General features: G+C 43.8%; 1 protein-coding gene across 1 annotated transcript; it reads left to right on the top strand.

The window, feature by feature from the left end:
• Positions 1-2024: 2024 nt before the first annotated feature.
• On the top strand, positions 2025-17831 carry LOC311078012 (uncharacterized protein; the record flags this gene model as incomplete). The annotated part of the gene is made up of 8 exons (XM_084106657.1): positions 2025-2211; positions 10226-10411; positions 10516-10796; positions 10847-11080; positions 11296-11720; positions 11800-12121; positions 12203-12925; positions 17679-17831. 8 exons carry the CDS (start codon positions 2025-2027, stop codon positions 17829-17831), a joined length of 2511 nt encoding a protein of 836 aa, XP_083962783.1.
• Between the last annotated feature and the right edge of the window lie 442 nt (positions 17832-18273).

Here is an 18273-nt window from a genome sequence, read left to right on the forward strand (position 1 = left end):
CATATCAAAATGGCCACCAAATTGCCTATCTTGCTCAGTCGTTGGACCATTTTCCCCAAGTTTTTTTGTAAGTAGGCAATCAATATGAGGAAATTAAGTTTCTAGATCGATAGTCAAGGGTCAGAGCAAAGATATAATGGAGGCTCACTGCCTTTTTTATGTATATATATATGCAAAATACCAACTTTTAAGGTGAAATTAAGCATTATTTGTGTCATTTTTTAAGGCCGACATACATATTCAATCAATATCACTCTTAAATGTTCCCAGTGTATATATGATATGTGATGTATTCCATATTACATAATAACTAAGAAAAACACCATTGCAAGTTGTCTGAGATTTCATTTTTTTATGCAAATTAAGCATTTGTTCTCTAAATTCTAAGACGGGAAAAACCCAGGTGAATAGGGAAAAAAACACCATGAAACTTCCTTCGGGACATCGTGCGTAAAACGGCCAGCCATCGCTGTCTGCGAGCCGCCGTATTCAAGCACAGAGAGCGCGCGCACTGCGCCCGTGCCTCCGAATCGGGTTCTCGAGCCCGCAGAATGCGGCAATCGGAGCCCGGAGGCCATTCTGCCCCTAGCCGTACATGCGAAAGTGTGGGAAGCTATTCCAGGTGCGTCAGAATGGGTGCTGAGCACAGTAAGAGAGGGCTATTCATTGCAGTTCGCTCGCCGTCCCCCGCGCTTTCGAGCGCGAACCGAGACGAGAGTGAATGGGGAAGTAGCACACCTACTTCGTGCAGGAATAGCGAAACTTCTGTGCAAAGGGGCCATAGAACCGGTACCCCCTTCTCTGAGCAACTCAGGCTTTTACAGCCGTTACTTCCTCGTGCCCAAGAAGGACGGAGCTCTCAGACCGATTTTAGATCTGAGATATTTGAACAAAGCTCTTATGAAAAGACCGTTCAAAATGCTCACAACTAGACAGATCCTCGCACAGATTCGCCCGAGGGACTGGTTTATTTTCCCTCGATCTGAAAGATGCTTACTTTCAGATCCAGATAATACCCCGTCACAGGCCATTCTTGAGATTCGCCTTCGACGGTCGGGTATATCAGTACACCGTCCTGCCGTTCGCCTGTCTTTAGCACCCCGTACATTCACAAAGTGCATGGACACGGCTCTCGCTCCCCTGAAAGGTCAGGGCATGCGGATTTTGAACTATTTGGACGATTGGCTGATTCTAGCACAGTCAGAGGAAGAACTTATCTCTCACAGAACAGTGCTTCTCAGCCACCTGGAAAGCCTGGGTCTCACGGTCAACTGGACCAAGAGCTCATTACTGCCCAGTCAGTCAACCTCTTTTCTGGGTTTGGAACTGGACTCTGTGGCAATGACGGCCCGGCTGTCGACACAGCGCGCGTGCCGTATCCGACGCCTGGCCGCGTCTTTCCAGTTGGGCAGCGCCGCACCTCTAAAAACATTTCAGAGGATGCTGGGTTGTATGGCATCAGCTGCAGCAGTGCTTCAGCTGGGTCTACTGCGTATGCGCCCGCTACAACGCTGGTTGAACGCTCGAGTGCCTCACCGAGCCTGGGCGTCTGGCGGCATACGAATCAGAGTGACTCAGAGCTGCGTTTCAGCACTGAGACCCTGGTTAGCGGCCGACTGGTACCAGCGGGGAGTGACAATGGGAGCCGTCTCGCACCGAAAAGTTATCTCGACGGACGCATCCAACTTAGGTTGGGGCACTCTTTTCGAGGGCAAACCGGTCTTTGGCCTGTGGTCAGACCAGGAGAAATTCCTCCACATAAACTGTTTGGAGATGATAGCGGTTGAGAACGCGCTCAATCGCTTCCTCCCACATTTACGGGACCACCATGTGCTAGTCCGCTCGGACAACATGTCCGTGGTGTCCTACGTGAACCGACAGGGCGGTGTCAGATCCAGGAATCTCTGCAAACTGACAGAACACCTTCTCGTGTGGGCTCATCGCTCGTTGCGCTCGCTGCACGTGCCGGGCCACCTGAATGTCGGCCCAGACAGACTTTCCAGAGACAACATTCCCCCGGGAGAATGGTCCCTGCACCCCCAGACAGTCCAGCTACTGTGGCGCCTGTTCGGCAGGGCGGAAGTCGACCTTTTTGCGTCAAAAGACAACGCTCACTGCCCGACGTTTTTCTCAAAGAGCGAGGACGCGCTGGCCCAAACCTGGCCCAGCCGCCCGCTGTATGCTTTCCCTCCGATCTCGCTGTTACCACAGGTAATCAAGAGGATCAGGGAAACGCGCCACTCAGTGCTCCTCATAGCCCCGCGATGGGAGAACCAAATCTGGTACCCAGAGCTAGTTAGGCTGTCGCACTCAGCCCCATGGCCGATGCCGGTGAGGAAAGATCTTCTCTCTCAAGCCGGTGGATCAATCTGGCATCCCCATCCAGAGCGCTGTCTCTGCATGCGTAGATAATCAACGGATACCCGTTGATTTGCCAGAAGGGGTCGTAAACACGATCACGCAGTCTAGAGCTCCTTCCACGAGAAGGCTCTACACGTCTAAATGGTGCGCTACTAAGAGTCTGGATCCACACACATCCTTATCACAGCTTATCATCCGCTTCCTTAGAGAAGCCAGGAGGATGAACCCCCCGCGGCCCCCCTCGGTTCCTATTTGGGATCTTTCTCTGGTCCTAGAGGCCCTGAAAGCGTTTCCCTTTGAACCGCTAGAATCTGTGGATCTGAAATACCTTTCGCTCAAAACCGTTTTCTGACAGGTCGGTCGTCAGTAAAATGCGTAGGGGATCTACATGCACTGTCTGTTAGCCCCGCATGTCTCGAGTTCGGACCAAATGACTCCAAAGTCATCCTCAAACCGAGACACGGGTACGTCCCCAAAGCGATTGGCACTCCCTTTAGGGCGCAGATCATCTCCCTGTCGGCTCTGCCAGCAGTGCCAATAGTGAGGACAGTGATAACCTCTTATGCCCCATCAGGGCACTGAGAGTTTACATCACACATCAGAACGCCTCCTTTAAGCGTTCTGAGCAGCTCTTTGTTTCGTTTGGTGGGTGCACCAGGGGTCTCGCCGCCTCGAAACAGAGCCTGTCCAGATGGATAGTGGACGCTATTGCAGCAGCTTATGCGTCCAAACACCTGCAGTGCCCTTTGGGCATCAGAGCCCATTCCACTAGAGGCATGGCCTCATCGTGGGCTTGGTCCAGCGGGATTTCTATTCACGACATTTGTATGGCGGCAGGCTGGGCCTCCCCCTCTACATTTGACTCTCACACTCTCATACATAGATTTTATAACCTGGAAGTTCCCGCCTTGCAGGCTAAACTGTTATCAGTTTAAGTGATATGTATGTTCTGCCCAGTCGTTCATGTGCAGACTACTTTCGTGTACTACTAGCTTTTCTGGTTAGCTGCACTAAGGGATGAGATTCTCTATATACAGGCCGGCGGAGCTGCTCTGTATTTTCCCCATCACGCGCTTGTGCACTGGTGCTGGCCCGCGTTGCTGGCCGCCTATTCTCCACTCAGCTGCGCTAGGGGTTATACTCTCTATACATAGACCGGCGAAGCCACTCTATATTCTCCCTATGATGTGCTTATGTACTGTGCTGGCCCGCGCTGCTGGCCGCATTCTCAATGCTTATACATAGACCGGCAGAGCCGCTCTGTATTCCTATTAAGTGCTTATGACATGTGCTGGCCCGCGTTGCTGGCCGCCTGTTCCCGCATGTTGTGTTCCCCGGGCTCCCCTGGGACTCATGCAGTGGATGCTCGGCGCGCACGGCGTTGACAAGGGGTTCCCGTAGCGTAAGCAACTTACGCAATACGAGAGAACCTCTCGTAAGAGAACGTACTCGGTTACCTAACGTGGCCTCGGTTCTCTCTAGAAGAGGGAACGAGTATTGCGTAACCTGCCGTGTCGCGCCACGAGCTTATTCGCTTCAGCCTGTGAGCCCCTCTTTTATACACACTAGCCACACCCATTCTGGCGTGCTGAGGTGCGTGGAGGGCGCAACGTCACGCAGGGCTCACTGGTAGGCTGCTGCAGTTGCCGCAGGGCAGCCAATGAGCACGCTTATACAGCCTGCTATGGTCTGCTGGCTGCCGCACTGCGTTGACAATAAATACAAAATTAAGGATAATTTTTTGGCTGAAAAATTAAGGATAATTTTTCTCACTGAATGCCGCGTATATGCGCCATTCAGAGACACGGAAGCGTCTGAAAGCAGCCGAGCCTATAAACATTAGTGAGTACCGGTACTCCATTCCAAATATGTACAATTCTGCGAAATTCCACGTTAAAACTAGATTCCGCGTCCGCAATTCCGTGATCGCGGAAATCATATGGCCCTAAATTTTAGCCCACTATGGTTGAAAAAGTATCATTTTGGATAAATAGGGTAACAAGTTCAATCAATAACTAAGGAATATTGACATTGTCTAAAAAATTTAAAAAAAACAGGAAATTTACCAAAGCGTGTGAAACTGTTATGATCCTCTTTGCTGTTACATTCACCTCAGGCAAAGGGTCCTCAGAGATGGGACTGACCATGCTATGTCCTGATCTAAATATTCAACTTGGGAAGTTTCATGGTGGTCTCTTTTTGAATATTTTTCCCTATTCACCTGGGTTTTTCCCGTCTTAGAATTTAGAGAACAAATGCTTAATTTGCATAAAAAAAAGAAATCTCAGACAACTTGCAATGGTGTTTTTCTTAGTTATTATGTAATATGGAATACATCACATATCATATACACTGGGAACATTTAAGAGTGATATTGATTGAATATGTATGTCGACACAAATAATGCTTAATTTCACCTTAAAAGTTGGTATTTTGCATATATACTGTATATACATTAAAAAGGCAGTGAGCCTCCATTATATCTTTGCTCTGACCCTTGACCATCGATCTAGAATCTTAATTTCCTCATCTTGATTGCCTACTTACAAAAAAACTAGGGGAAAATGGTCCAACGACCGAGCAAGATAGGCAATTTGGCGGCCATTTTGATATGCAAATTAGAAGGTAAAAAACTAAAAATTTCGCTTGGGTACCAGTTTTTTTGGACTCAGCACCCTTGAAATATGTAAGGTAGGCCGGTTCCCGACTTGTACCCATAAATGCTCCTCACTTCTTATAAAAGGCCATTTTTCTGAAATCCGTCTAGTCTAGTACGGACAACCTTAAGACGCAATATGCGTCATTTCCGATTCTTCTTCCTGTATCCAAAGACAACAACAACAGCAGCAGCACGCGGATAATGAATAGTTCGGGGCAGATAGCGATCGCCTTTGTTTGCGCTTTCCTCCTCGCTCCAAAAGTGTGGTGCTATGCTGCGTCTCGCCATGTTTACCTCTACTTCTTGTTTACTTCCGGTATACTGCACACGGGAGTAATTAGCTTTTGAAGTGGATTTACTTAATGTAAAGTTAACAAAAGTTATCATGAGGACTGTAATGTTTAAAGCAGATGCCTTAACAAATGTCAGTCGACCGGGAAGATTTTAAAACGAGCCGTTCATTAATAAACACGCAGAATCGCTGTAAAAATAAAGACCGGAAGTCAAAAGACAAACGAGCGCAGCGCTGAAAAGGGGCGGGGCTACATAAAGTCTATACAGAGGGAGCCCTTAGACATTTTCTGGTCAATAGGTGGAGAGAGGAGTGAGAGTGATAGTGCCAATTCAATGGAAGGGGATGAATAGGAGGCCGTGATTGGTAAGGTCCAATGGAGGGAATTTGGCCAGGACACCAGGGTTACACCCCTATTCTTCACGAGAAGTGCCATGGGATTTTTAATGACCACAGAGAGTCAGGACCTCAGTTTAATGTCTCATCCAAAGGACTGTGCTTGTTACAGTATAATGTCCCCGTCACTATACTGGGCCGTTAGGACCCACACAGACCACAGGGTGAGCGCCCCCTGCTGGCCTCACTAATACCTCTTCCAGCAGCAACCTAGTTTTCCAGGAGGTCTTCCATCCAGGTACTAACCAGGCTCAACCCTGCTTTGCTTCAGTGGGCAACCAGTCTTATGGGCTACAGGGTGATATGGCTGCTCCATACATATATAGAAGGTGTAGTGGATTTTTCCCTAAACCTAACTATCTGGGTCTCGTCTCCAAATCGACGTCCCCACTCAATAAGTCACCTAGTCTTAACTTGTTCACCCTAAACTAACTTACTTCCTAAACTAGCTTCCTGCGCAGGAATAAATCGACAAACAGACCTGCAAATGTCCTTTAAATGCTTTAATCACGGCCAGGAGAGCTTCCCGAGCAGTTCTCAGGGAATCTCTCCCAAGAAGCAAGGCCGGAGGATCTCAGACAAATTCCATTGAGAATCCCACCAGAAAATACGGATACAACAGTTTTTATAATAGAGGTATGGCATAAATGTCAGGCTGCATTACATAATTTCCCCACTATTTGATTGGTTCTTCATATGCAAACCCCTCTGTTACTAGGTAAAGCAAACTTTGTTTTAATGATGACATCACTTGTTAATCACAAGATTCTAACAGACTGTCTAGTTTCATTTCCCCTTTCTGTTACTTATACACTCATACACTCAAAGTCACAAGTTTTCCCCAAAGAGTTTGGACACATTAAAAGCATATGCATGTTGTTCCTGCAAGAAAAACAAATGTTAGTTGATTAATTAAAGTTGATTAATTAAAATCCATCACATTCCCCTCTCTGGTCGTAATCATACGACCAATATAGCTGGATTTTTAATTACTCTAATGAATTATTCCATACCCGCCTGATTTACCTGCAATCTAATTTACCTTTACCAAATCATCCCATTATAAGTCAGTGACTTTAATACCACCTGATATCTCTAATCATACCATGTTTCATCTTTTACTTTATAATACCTGTAAGATATTCCTTCAATCAGCATCCTAAGCTGTAATGAAAATACCACCTATTTCCAATGTTACCACATACACATACCATCTTCTCATCTTCTTCCCAACATTCTATCTTTAGCAAAAAAAACTTAACATGTACCATAGTACATTGCCTTTTAACTTTAGTAGACCTTGAGTCAAGTTCAAGTATCATTTTTCTCTGAATTTTCGAATCTCATCGATCTATTAGGCCTTTAACAGGCTGATACTGCCGATTAACCATTTTTCTTAACCTTTTTTTTTTTTTTTAGCTTTTAATTCAAGCAGGCGATTGTTTTACTTAGTCAGATATATTTAAGCATCTGTGTAATAAAATGTAACCAAAAAAATTCTATAATCTTTCATTTTTATGCTTAACACAAATATCAATAATTGTATTGTTTTGTTTTAAAACAATGTCATTATTTTAAAATTAACCCAGCTCTTGCCATGAGAAAAGCCTTAGCTGCTGACATGCCATTTAATCTTTAACTACTTATCTTAACATGTTTGGGTTATTTTGTTCTTGGTCTAGGTTTTAACTTTGTGCCCCCTAAATAATTTTTTTTTAACTCAAGCTCTGGGCTTCATTAAAACATTAAAATCTTTAGAAATAAGTTGAAAATTTGGTTATGCTATAAAGCTCTTCAACTAATAATAATTAAGAAATTAAATATGTTTCCCAAAATCAATCTCCTTTTGAAAGTTTTTCTTTTGCTATTTTAGCAAATGGAAACACCTAAAAAAATATTTAATGTAGTCATTAATTAATCACTATAGAAGTTTACCCAATTATCTATTCGGACCTAGTCCGGCAAAGTAACTTATCACCCATTCTCTCTTATCAGAGAACAATTATTACATTATTATTATTTATTTTTTTAGCATCTATGATATCTGAATTAGGGTTCTAAAACCCTCAAGTTTCTTCAAAAATAGTCCCTAGATTATTTATTATTTTTACAGTAATGTACCTATTTAGAGTCCCTATACTCTACAGAATTAAGAGATTTTCCTCTTCACAATTTACATGTACCTGAAATATTTTCAAATTAATCAGTAATTGTTCAAATCATGAGATCTAAATACTCAGTCCTACAGTATAGTTTGATTGAACCAAATAAAACATTAATAAACATTACACAAAATTAATTATTCTGCTAAGCTTAAACCATTAGTTGGTCCACATCTTCCTCCAGATGTGTTGATCATCTCGTTGCCCCATGGACGTTCCATCTTCACCAGGGTGATTCTTTGCGAACCGTTGCAATGGGCTTTCCCTCGTTGGCAAGGGAGGTACGTTACTAGCACGTCCTTGATCCCCCACTTTATGCTTTGTGTTGGCGTTGGCGTGTGGGGTTGCTGAGGGCTGGTTGGTGTAGTTTAAGTCAAGATGCTTGGACGGAGGTGTCACCGCACCCCAGATGGGACCTTGTTTGTGGAGTGAACCACAAGAACAACCTGTGAATGGAGACCTTAAGTATTTTTTGTTAGTGACAACATCATTTAACTCAAGACAATATTTTATACATTTGGAACAGAATCAGTTCTGTTTGATGAGGTCCATCATGACATCCTGTAAAAAGGAAAAAGTTAACAGAGCAAACTTGCTTGCTCTCTGCCTTCCCAAAGTTATACGCTGTGCGTGTGGCTCTTTCTTTTTGCCACAACAATAATTCAGCCCAGGATAGTTGACCAAAATCATCCATGGTTGTTATTTTGTTGGGGATATTTTAACCTCGGTGGGGATATTTTAACCTGTGGGGTCATATTTGACCATGTGTGTCATTTTTTAACCTGTGGGCCCACTTTATAAATTTAGATACTGTTGTTTTGATTGACAATTTATTTGTCTTAGTGCAGGGATTAAAGTGAAAAAAATTCTTCTGACTGAATTTTTTTTTTAGGCCAAGTCATATTCCTTTAACTTTTTAAAGTTAATTTTAAATTTCCCCCCATTTTGTCCCCAAAGACACATACCTGGCTGTTAGATTTTTTTAGTCCACGAACTAAAAGGCTTGCCATTCTTCCCCCATTTCGCTAAGCCTTCCCCTTTACTTAAACTTTCGTTAAGTAAAGGGGAAAATATATATTATATAGGCAAATTATAACACGTTTACACAAAATTTGTTAACACACACAAGTACTTTTCCCCTTTACTTAACATAAATTGTAAGAATATGACTAATAGTAAAGACTAGTACTAATAAATAAACATTAGGCCTATGCTAAAGCTATTAAATAGCAGTCCCAAACTAGTTTTTGTTAATACAATGTTGGTATGAGCCACTACAGTCATTTAAAAATATAAAAAAATAATACAAAGAAAAATAGTGGCATTTTGGGGTTAATATGGAAACGACAGTTACGATGGTGAATACACAATATTAACAATAACTGTTAATGAAACATGGAAACTGCTCCTCCTGGTGAATAGAATGAAAATCATCCCTGCATTGCTTTTATTTCGGGTAATTTACAACGTAACGGCGTTGCATGCTCGTAGTTTCTTTTGCACTAGCTTGATCAGTGAGGCGATTCAGCGCGCGCCGCTGCATTTGCGCGTGCAATTGAGTGTGCGCTACGAGAACAGTATAATGGCTGACAGGACAAGAAAGTCCGTTTTTCTGAGGTGAAAAACTTTATTTCAGCGTACACTTATGTCACTGCCTGGTAGTTCCTATTGTGCTGGGTTTTCTGAAGTAGTCATGATTCGCCACTCATAACATAACATGCTCTAAACACGCACGCAGAGTGGAATAGGAGGAGCGGGGGCGCGGGGAGCAAAGATCACAGCGCAAATTTGAACTATATCGATATATGTGATATGGTCTAATTCCATATCGCATCTCAAAAATATATCGATATATTTTTTATATCAATATATCGCCCAGCCCTACCTGCATTATAAGTGTGTCCATGGTAACTGAAATATAGTTCTCTACCTCAGCGCTCAACTGTAGCCTGACATGCACTTTCCGTGAGCAGTAATTGAAAACCCGGAGTGGACCATCAGCGAAGTGATTACAGAATGCTTAGAGTGGAGAGAGGAACGTGCTTTTGCTCCACTCCAGGCTTTGATCACATCCCCCTCAGCAGGGTGAATACACCTCGTCTTTCCTTAATTTAAGACCTATTCAAACTAAAATTAAGACATTTATTACACTATTTGAGAAATGAAAGCCTATTTACGGCCTTAAAATTATGAAAAGTGAATTTAAGACATTAAGGACAGACTGGAACCATATTGACGGAAATCCGTCATAGACTTGCTGCAATTAACGGAAATCCATTGTAGCGACGGAGAACTTTAATCCCTGCATGTAGTTTAACCTGTAATGCTGTGCTGTGTCATTTCTTGTCATTGTAGAGATGGATTTTGCTAACTTAAAAACGACGGCCTCGCAGAAGCTTCTCCTGCGGCCCTCTGATGAGGCGGTGGCCTTCATCGCCGCTAAGGGGCCACGCGGGACCGGCGCTGCTGCGAGGGCCAAGAAGCCGGAGGAGGTGGAGAAGGAGGCCCAAGCCCACGTCGTCTCCAAGGGCGGTGACCCTGGTAACCACATGCTGGTGCTGGGCTGCCACAGCATCCAGTTTGGGAAGTAACAGGGTCAAACGTTCCGTTGGCTCCTGGAGAACGATGTGGGCTACACCACGCAGTTGGTTGCCAGCCACCAGCGGGAGCGGGAGAAAAGTGCCTCCGACAGCCCCCCGACAAGGACGCACTCGCCCGGTACTCGTGCGCCCACCCTGCTTTTGCGGAGCAGCTGCGGTACCACCGGGTGCACGAGGAGGCCCGGGCTCGCACCACTCAGCCCGGGTGTGAGGGCGAGGTGCTTGTTGGCTTTGGGGACTACAAGGAGGCCACCCTGAAGGACCTGTACGACTCAAAGGAGAAGAAGAAGTCCTGTTGTGGTGAAGGGCAGTGGACTGTTGACAGGGTGATGTGACTTGTTGATATGCGTGTTAATCTTTGATCATTGTCTTGCAGCTTTGGAGGAAGACACCGCAGCCTGGGACCTCGATGGACGCCGCCAGGAAGTACATCCTGGGCCGAGACAAGGAGCGGTCGGCAGAGGCGGCTGCTACCCCCCCACCTCCCACCAGCAGTGGCCCCAGCAAGGCCGCTGCTTCCACCGCGCTGCCGCCCCGCAAGCAGATCGCTCCCATGTTCTCGGCCCTACTGGGAAGGCGTCCAATGGCCCCAGGTGAGCTGCAGGCCAAGGTCAGGAAGCTGATGACCACACCAGCACGACCTGCAGTTCCAGGTAGATCTCTTTCTTTCTCTTTAACACAACAGAGGTTCAGTGTACAGGATTAACTAACCATTGCCCAACCCCCAAGTGGTAATGTAGATTTGATTAAACACCTTCACATGTCTACTTCCCTTGGCCCTGCTGCGTTTGTGTGTTTGTTTGTGTTGTTTTTTCCCCCTCACAGTCCCGGTTGCCTGAGAGCTGGCGGACAGCTCTCACCGGGGAAGAGCAGGAGTGGATCGTCCGGGAGCTGTTTAAGACAGACAGCGAGGGGAGGACCAAACTCACCACAGACCTCAAGCTGTGGTGGGACCCCCCTCAGCCCCGGCCGAGTTACACTCAGCCACCCGCCTCACCAGCTGCCTTCTTCGCGTGTCGGCTGTTCCTCTGGACGCCCCTGCGTCTGTGGGGCGTCCGGCCGACATGCTGTAATAGGGCCCTCTACAGGACCATCCGGAGGGTCCTGGACATCGACGGCTGGTACTTGATGGCCACCGAGTACCTGGAGTGCTGTCGGTGTAAGAGGAAGGTAGCTGCCTGGTCGCAGGAGGTCGTGGGTCAGCTGGGAGAGGGGCATCGCGCCCTCTTCCCGGCAATCCTCACCTACAAGTAAGTAGCTGTCTGAACACTGTCGGTGTGTCTGTGTGTGGCTCTTCTGTAACACATCATGTGATGTGCTTCTCTGTAGGCTTGCCTGCGACCGGCGGGTAATCATCCAGCTGCGTGAGCGTACTCGGGGAAACAGCGACACGCAGCTGTACAAAAAACTCTGTGAGGCACACACAGAGGCCTGGATGCGGTGGTCCATACACTACCTCAGCGTCATGGAGCCCTTCACGTCGCGAGGTGTGGTGCGCATGTGCACCCCACCACCGAAACCGCCACCCGTGCCCCAGTACGCGTGGCTGTTACTGGTGTACTGCCACGACATCCTCTCCCGCCTGGAGGACGTGAAGGCCCGGGTCACCTCCGTCTTTGGGACGGTTCTGAAGATGGATTCGACCAAGAAGGTAAATGTGGTGCTATATATATATATCATGCTCTGGCTATGTGCGTGCAGCCTCACTGAGATGCTTTGTTCTTTCAAACAGGTGACCCGGAAGCTCGCCGGTGCTGCCGCCCAGACCGCAGCGTGGGCAATGAACGTTGGCAACGAGCACGGACAGGTGCTTATGTCCGTGCTCACGGACACCGAGGGTGCCGGCCTATTGTCCATGGCTGCGGGGTTAATGCGGCGGTATCGGGACGCTGGGGTGGAGCCGCCTCAGCTCCTCTACGTTGACCGGGACTGTTGTTCGTCCTTCGGGGTATCCAAGACAGCTGACATGTTCAGGAAGTGGGACAAGCTGGTGGTCCGGCTGGACATCTGGCACCTGATGCGGCGCTTCGCGTCAGATGTCACCACCGAGAGCCACCAGCTGTACAAGCCCTTCCTGCAGCAGCTGTCTTCGTGCGACCAAGGGGGGGGTCAGCCTGCCGGTGTACCGTTGTGCACGAGACTGGAGTCGTTCCACCTGCACCTCAACCGCTTCATTCCAGGTAGACCACATGTTTCACTGTCATGTCAATCTTTCACTGTCATCGACTCATTGTCATTCACATTGTGTGCACTGAATAAACTGCTAAACGCATCTGTGTTCCTCCTGTTCAGGAGAAAGTACGGTTACTGGCGCCTTTACCGCCTGCCCCCTCAGCTGCTGTCCTGGCCGTACCACCGGCTGCTGCAGATGCAACAGGACCTTTTCCAGCTACACAGCCTAAAAAAAAAATCTGCAGTGGAAAAGCTTAAAATGGCTCTTCCTTCTACTTTTAAAGTCTCTGCTTCTGATTATTTAACAATTTGGTCTCAAGTGTTGGAATGTGCACCAAACAAAGTCATTTCTTCACATTACGTTGAAATCATTTTAAACAATTACATCTTCAGATTTTTATGCAGAAACAACAATTGATCGACATGCTCAGGGTTAAGAGTGAAACACTGTGCAGAAGAGAGTGACAGCAGAACGTCTCACTTAACTTCATCATACAACCGGGGAATTGCCATTTCTGTTAAAAACTGACGTGTTGGTAGCCTATCGTGTAACGTGGCTCACGCTCGTGAAGCAATTGTCTGAAGCCGTTATTCTCGACAACACTGTATGGCCGTAAATCCTGACATATGAAGTGCATTAATGTATTTGTAATCTTTTGAAATTGATTTCAATCTTTGAATTAAATTGTAAAAAGTAGCGCAAATAAATACAATAGAATAAAGATAGCCTACCAATAAAGAGAAAACGTTTTGAATAGGTCTAGCATAGTATTCAGAAATACTAGAAACTGAATAAAGTAATCAAATGTAAAATAACACTGGGTAGTATTTTAGTCCTGACTAAATTAAATACATAGGCTATTAATCCAGATTCCTTAAAATTAAAACTATCTTTTGTTGTTTTGACAACAATATTAAATGACAGACACACATGGCTTCTGTCCCTTTAAGAGCTAGTGCACGGATCCTGATTTCATTATACTGTCCCATCATGCGTTTTATGCTTAAGACATACTCGCAGAAAGTTTTAAAATGACTGATCTGATTTTATAGTCTGTGTGGATTAATTTACTCATACAATCTACATGCCAAATTGCAGGAATGATTAAAATTATGCGCAATACCCGCGCCGAAATTCGAGCGCTGAATTGGCTACATAAGCACAACAGTATCGATACGGCAGCTGCTGTATCGATACGCGCATCGTCAGGAGTTCATGACGATGTATCAATATTCTGAGCACAGCCCTAGTCTGAACGTTAAGATATACATTTTCAATTGTCCGATGTAGTCGCCATGTGTTTAAGTTTAACACAGTGAACGTAAACCTAACTTTTCAAAATCAAATAGATTAAACACTTTAAAATAATAATCGTATAGACCTACAATTGCAGTTGAGAGAGTCAGTTTTAATTTCTCAAATGCAATTTGTCATTCTTTGCACAATTTCAATTTTTCAAACTTTTTGTTGTTGCTCATAAGCTATTTAAAAGAAGATTTAGAAATCTTCACACAATCTTTGATCCATGGACAAAAAGAAAATAACATTTCCATCTCGTACCCCTGATGATGACAGCATGTGATTTCAAAAGTTTAGAATTAGAAACATTGTTTTCTTAAAGGAACACTATGGAGCTTTTCAACCTTCATAATATATTTCCAAGACCCTTGTGATGGTACATCGACTTACAATAGGTTGAATGACACGTCTGCCATAGCCTGACGGGGTCTGTATCGCTTTTACTGGCACTACGTAACTTCGGGGTTCGGGTAGTAACCCGAGCACAAAAATAACTACAAAATTCGACTGCTTTACGGCATACGTCACTTCCCCCACCACTTCCTCAAATTTGGACGTGAGAGGCCAACCAGCGTTTGTTTTCGGCTTTCGTGCGTATGTTTTTGTCATGGGGGCTGTTTACACCTGGCCACTTCATGCGTTTTCTCAGATCGGATAGCTATCTGATCGTGAAAAGACCAGGTGTAAATGTCCTCCGAAACGCATTCAAGACGGATTTGAATCAGACCGCTCAAACCACTTCAGGAGGAGGTCTGTGACGCATTCCAGACGAAACTGGACAAGTGTAAATGCATCTGGTTGTTGAAACCACATATGTAAATTGTACTCCTCCCAAAAATGTTTTAACATTTTTTAAAAATAAACGTGTAAGAGCGTGTTATAGTCTATATGTAATGTTATAGCCAGATATGACGACGCTACTGGAACACGCATCACCGCAGATGAGCAGCTGAGCATCTATTCATCAAGCCAACGTGCAAACTATCGCAAATCAAAGTGAAAGTAAGTCGCAGACGCTTAACACACAATCATCATCATTAAAAGTAAAGAAACGAAATGATCTTACCAGGGCTGTTACTGCTCTCTCTTATTGCGGTCTTTGAAAATCCAATCTGAGAAAACGCATGAAGTGGCCAGTAAATAAATCTCTTATTTGTAAACTTGTTTGCATTCTATGTTGTATGTTGTTGCGCTTGCTTGTAGTATGTCATTTTTTTACATGTTGTTCATTCATCCATTGCTGATAATTAAACCAGTCCAATAATTTCCACATGTCTAGCTAGCTTTCGTTGATCAGAGCTGTTAACAGACTTGCTAACAAACACTCGTTTCTCTTATGTGTTTTTTGCGTTGTTTTTTGTGTTTCCTCACGAACTAGTTTGCCAGCTGATGTTGTGAGGTGTATTTGTCACGTAGTCCTGAGGGATATCAGACGACGCTGTTGACGTTGATTCTTGCGATTATCATGAGAACAGTTTTCAATATCTCACATAAATATCAAGACATTTATAAGTCTAACGGGGGGGGTATTTACGACAGTGCCAGTATTCCACAGCGACTCTAGGGGTCGCTGTTTGACAAAAACAATTTTTCCACAGCGTGCCTTTAAATCAGAAAATTACCTTTAAAATGAAATGGAGTGACCAATATTTTTGCTTTTATAGCCATCATTTCTCTTTAGACGCCTTGTGGCCTATATTGTATTTTTCTTTTCCATAGAATTCTGTATAGTCAATAACCTATTAATGCTTTTACATAACTCTCATTGCCATATCCAGCCTCAGTTTTAACTGAGTAGGGCTGTTACTGACTGGTACCTATTGAAAGCAGATTCAAAGAATTAGTTTAAACAGAGAAGAATAGGATGAATTGCTGAAACCAGTGAATAATCAAAAACAATCAAGTTAAATAATAACTAAATTTGAAACGGTCTCTGTAGTGATCATTGAAAATACAGCACCTAGCCCACAAGGCTGATTGTCTTTCTGTGTGGATTGTCATTCAGTTGAACTTCAGGCTGATACATTGGATTGTCAGGCTGTGATGGCACTCTCCTCGGTCTGGCTTTTGCAGCTCCTGCCACAAAATATCGTAATGCATGGCAAAATTGTCTTTAGGAAAAGTTTCAAGTGAACTGTTACCTTTGCACTGAATCAGTCTCCCCATTCTGACCCCTCTCAGAAGTGTCAACTTCCTCTTTCAGGAGGGTGGCTGCAGGCCCCACTTCCTCTTTTATTTTTCTGCAGTCATCCCACTTTTCAAGGCAGCTGTCTGAAATCTTGAACACTCAGAGAACTGCAAAACTCAAATTAAACAGCTTAATTTCCAAAAGTCTCTTCTGGTTTACAACACAGCAATTCTTCAATTTATTAAAAAGCTTAGTCCTTCATTGCAGAAAAAAGCAGAAAAACTCCTCTAATTAATACAGTGTACATGTAAACGAAAATAATTCTTTGTCTTTTCTCTTTTACAAGAAACCAAAATAAAATTACTGTAATACAGTATGTCTGTTATGTGCTTGTTCAAATCACAATTTATATTTAAAGTTGGTCACCCAATCTCATTCTCTTTCAATGCACAAAAAATTATAGTTAAGCAAACCATTGACTCTTAGAATCTCATAGATCAAAACATTTTCCCACACTGTCTCCCACAAGGGATAATGGGATACAAATTCTAGATGCCTTCAGAAAGAAAGTATAATATTTAAACGCGTGCATTTTTTCATCACTTTAAGAGCACCTATTGCTCGGTTTTATATACATCTCATCTACATAAATACATAATTAAAGTCTAACTCATAAAAGTTTCTTTATGATTCAAAATTTCCTAATTATCACAGAATGCATATTCCTGTTATTATAATTTTAACAATTTCTGCAATGTTTTTTTTGTATTTATATTTTTAGAATTTATATTGCTAAAAAGACAACTTATCAGCTCAAAAGTCAATCAAAACTGAAAACTCAGCCACGGACAAATTTCACAGTAATGTGGGGCAGATTTTAGAGGATGTGTCCTCAGGCCAATAAAGAACCAGTCATTCATGCCAAACAGAAACATTAAAGGACCACTGCATCTACACCAATGAGACCCTTACTAAAAAGTTTATTCAAGTGTGCTATTGGTATATTTCTTGTAAACTAAAAAATAAGGAAATACACTTTCAGTCTATGTACTTCTCAGAAATATACTTTGAAATATACTTAGACTTTTCTGAGTTTACTTAAGAGAATTTTAAGTATATTTGGCCTGTACTTCTTTTGATCAAGATATAGGCAAAGTATTCTAAGTTACTCTTTTGATTGAGTGACATACTAAATACTTTCTTCACAGTTTTAAACACTGTCTTACAAACATTAGGGGGCACTATTATGCATCTTCTGAAAGGGTGCGGAATCTCCGGATCAAAACAGCTGAAGAAGAACATTATCATCAGAAATTAAACAGCATATAAATCAAAACTGCCAAACGTTACCGACGTGGCTTACCCAGCAGCGCCACATAAAGTGCATCCAGGACCCATCAGGTGTACAGCTGTACAGGAAGGTAGGAGAGGTGACCAAGGGAGGGGTCATTCTGCCTTTGTACCGCTGTGCACGTGGCACAACGTCACAGTTGTCCCACCTGCACCTGAATCGCTTCGTACCAGGTTTGCATTACACAAAAATAATGTGCATTGTTTGTGTGTGCACTCAGTGTTTTTCTTGGTGATCACTTTTGCCTTTGTTTTTAGGTACAAGTGCCTTGCACTTCAGTCAGAGTGAACCTGTGGGCTGCCATACTCCAGGCCTATAGAATGATCAGGGATGTAGTCCTGGACAGCCCTGGAATCATGGCCCGGACTAAATTGAAGCTCTTTGAGCTAAATCAGCTCTATTTAGACTAACTCTAGATAGACTCAGGCCATCCTTAAAAATATTTTGGTTTGCAGTAACAGAAAAAAAAAGAAAAAAAGGGTCGGTAGGTAGGTCTATATTTTTATATATATGTATATTTTTATATACATACATTTTTCACCGATGTCTAGGGGCTGTTTACACCAGGCCACTTCATGCGTTTTCTCAGATCGGATTGCAATCTGATTTATCAAAACAATTCCATTTACACCTGGTTACATATACAAATGTGTATTGTTGTTTTTTGCGGATATAAATCCGATCTTCAATTCCCGCTATATGCAGATTTAATGGAGTGCACGTCACCGAAAGCAACAGTTATGAGATGCATTATTTTATTGATCATCAGCTAAAATTTCTGAATCAAAGCCCGCAATAAGAGAAAGCGGAAACAGCCCTGGTAAGATCATTTACTTTCTTTACATTTAATGA

The sequence above is a fragment of the Abramis brama genome (assembly GCF_963993115.1).
Source record: "Abramis brama genome assembly, chromosome: 2".
NCBI lineage: Eukaryota > Metazoa > Chordata > Actinopteri > Cypriniformes > Leuciscidae > Abramis > Abramis brama.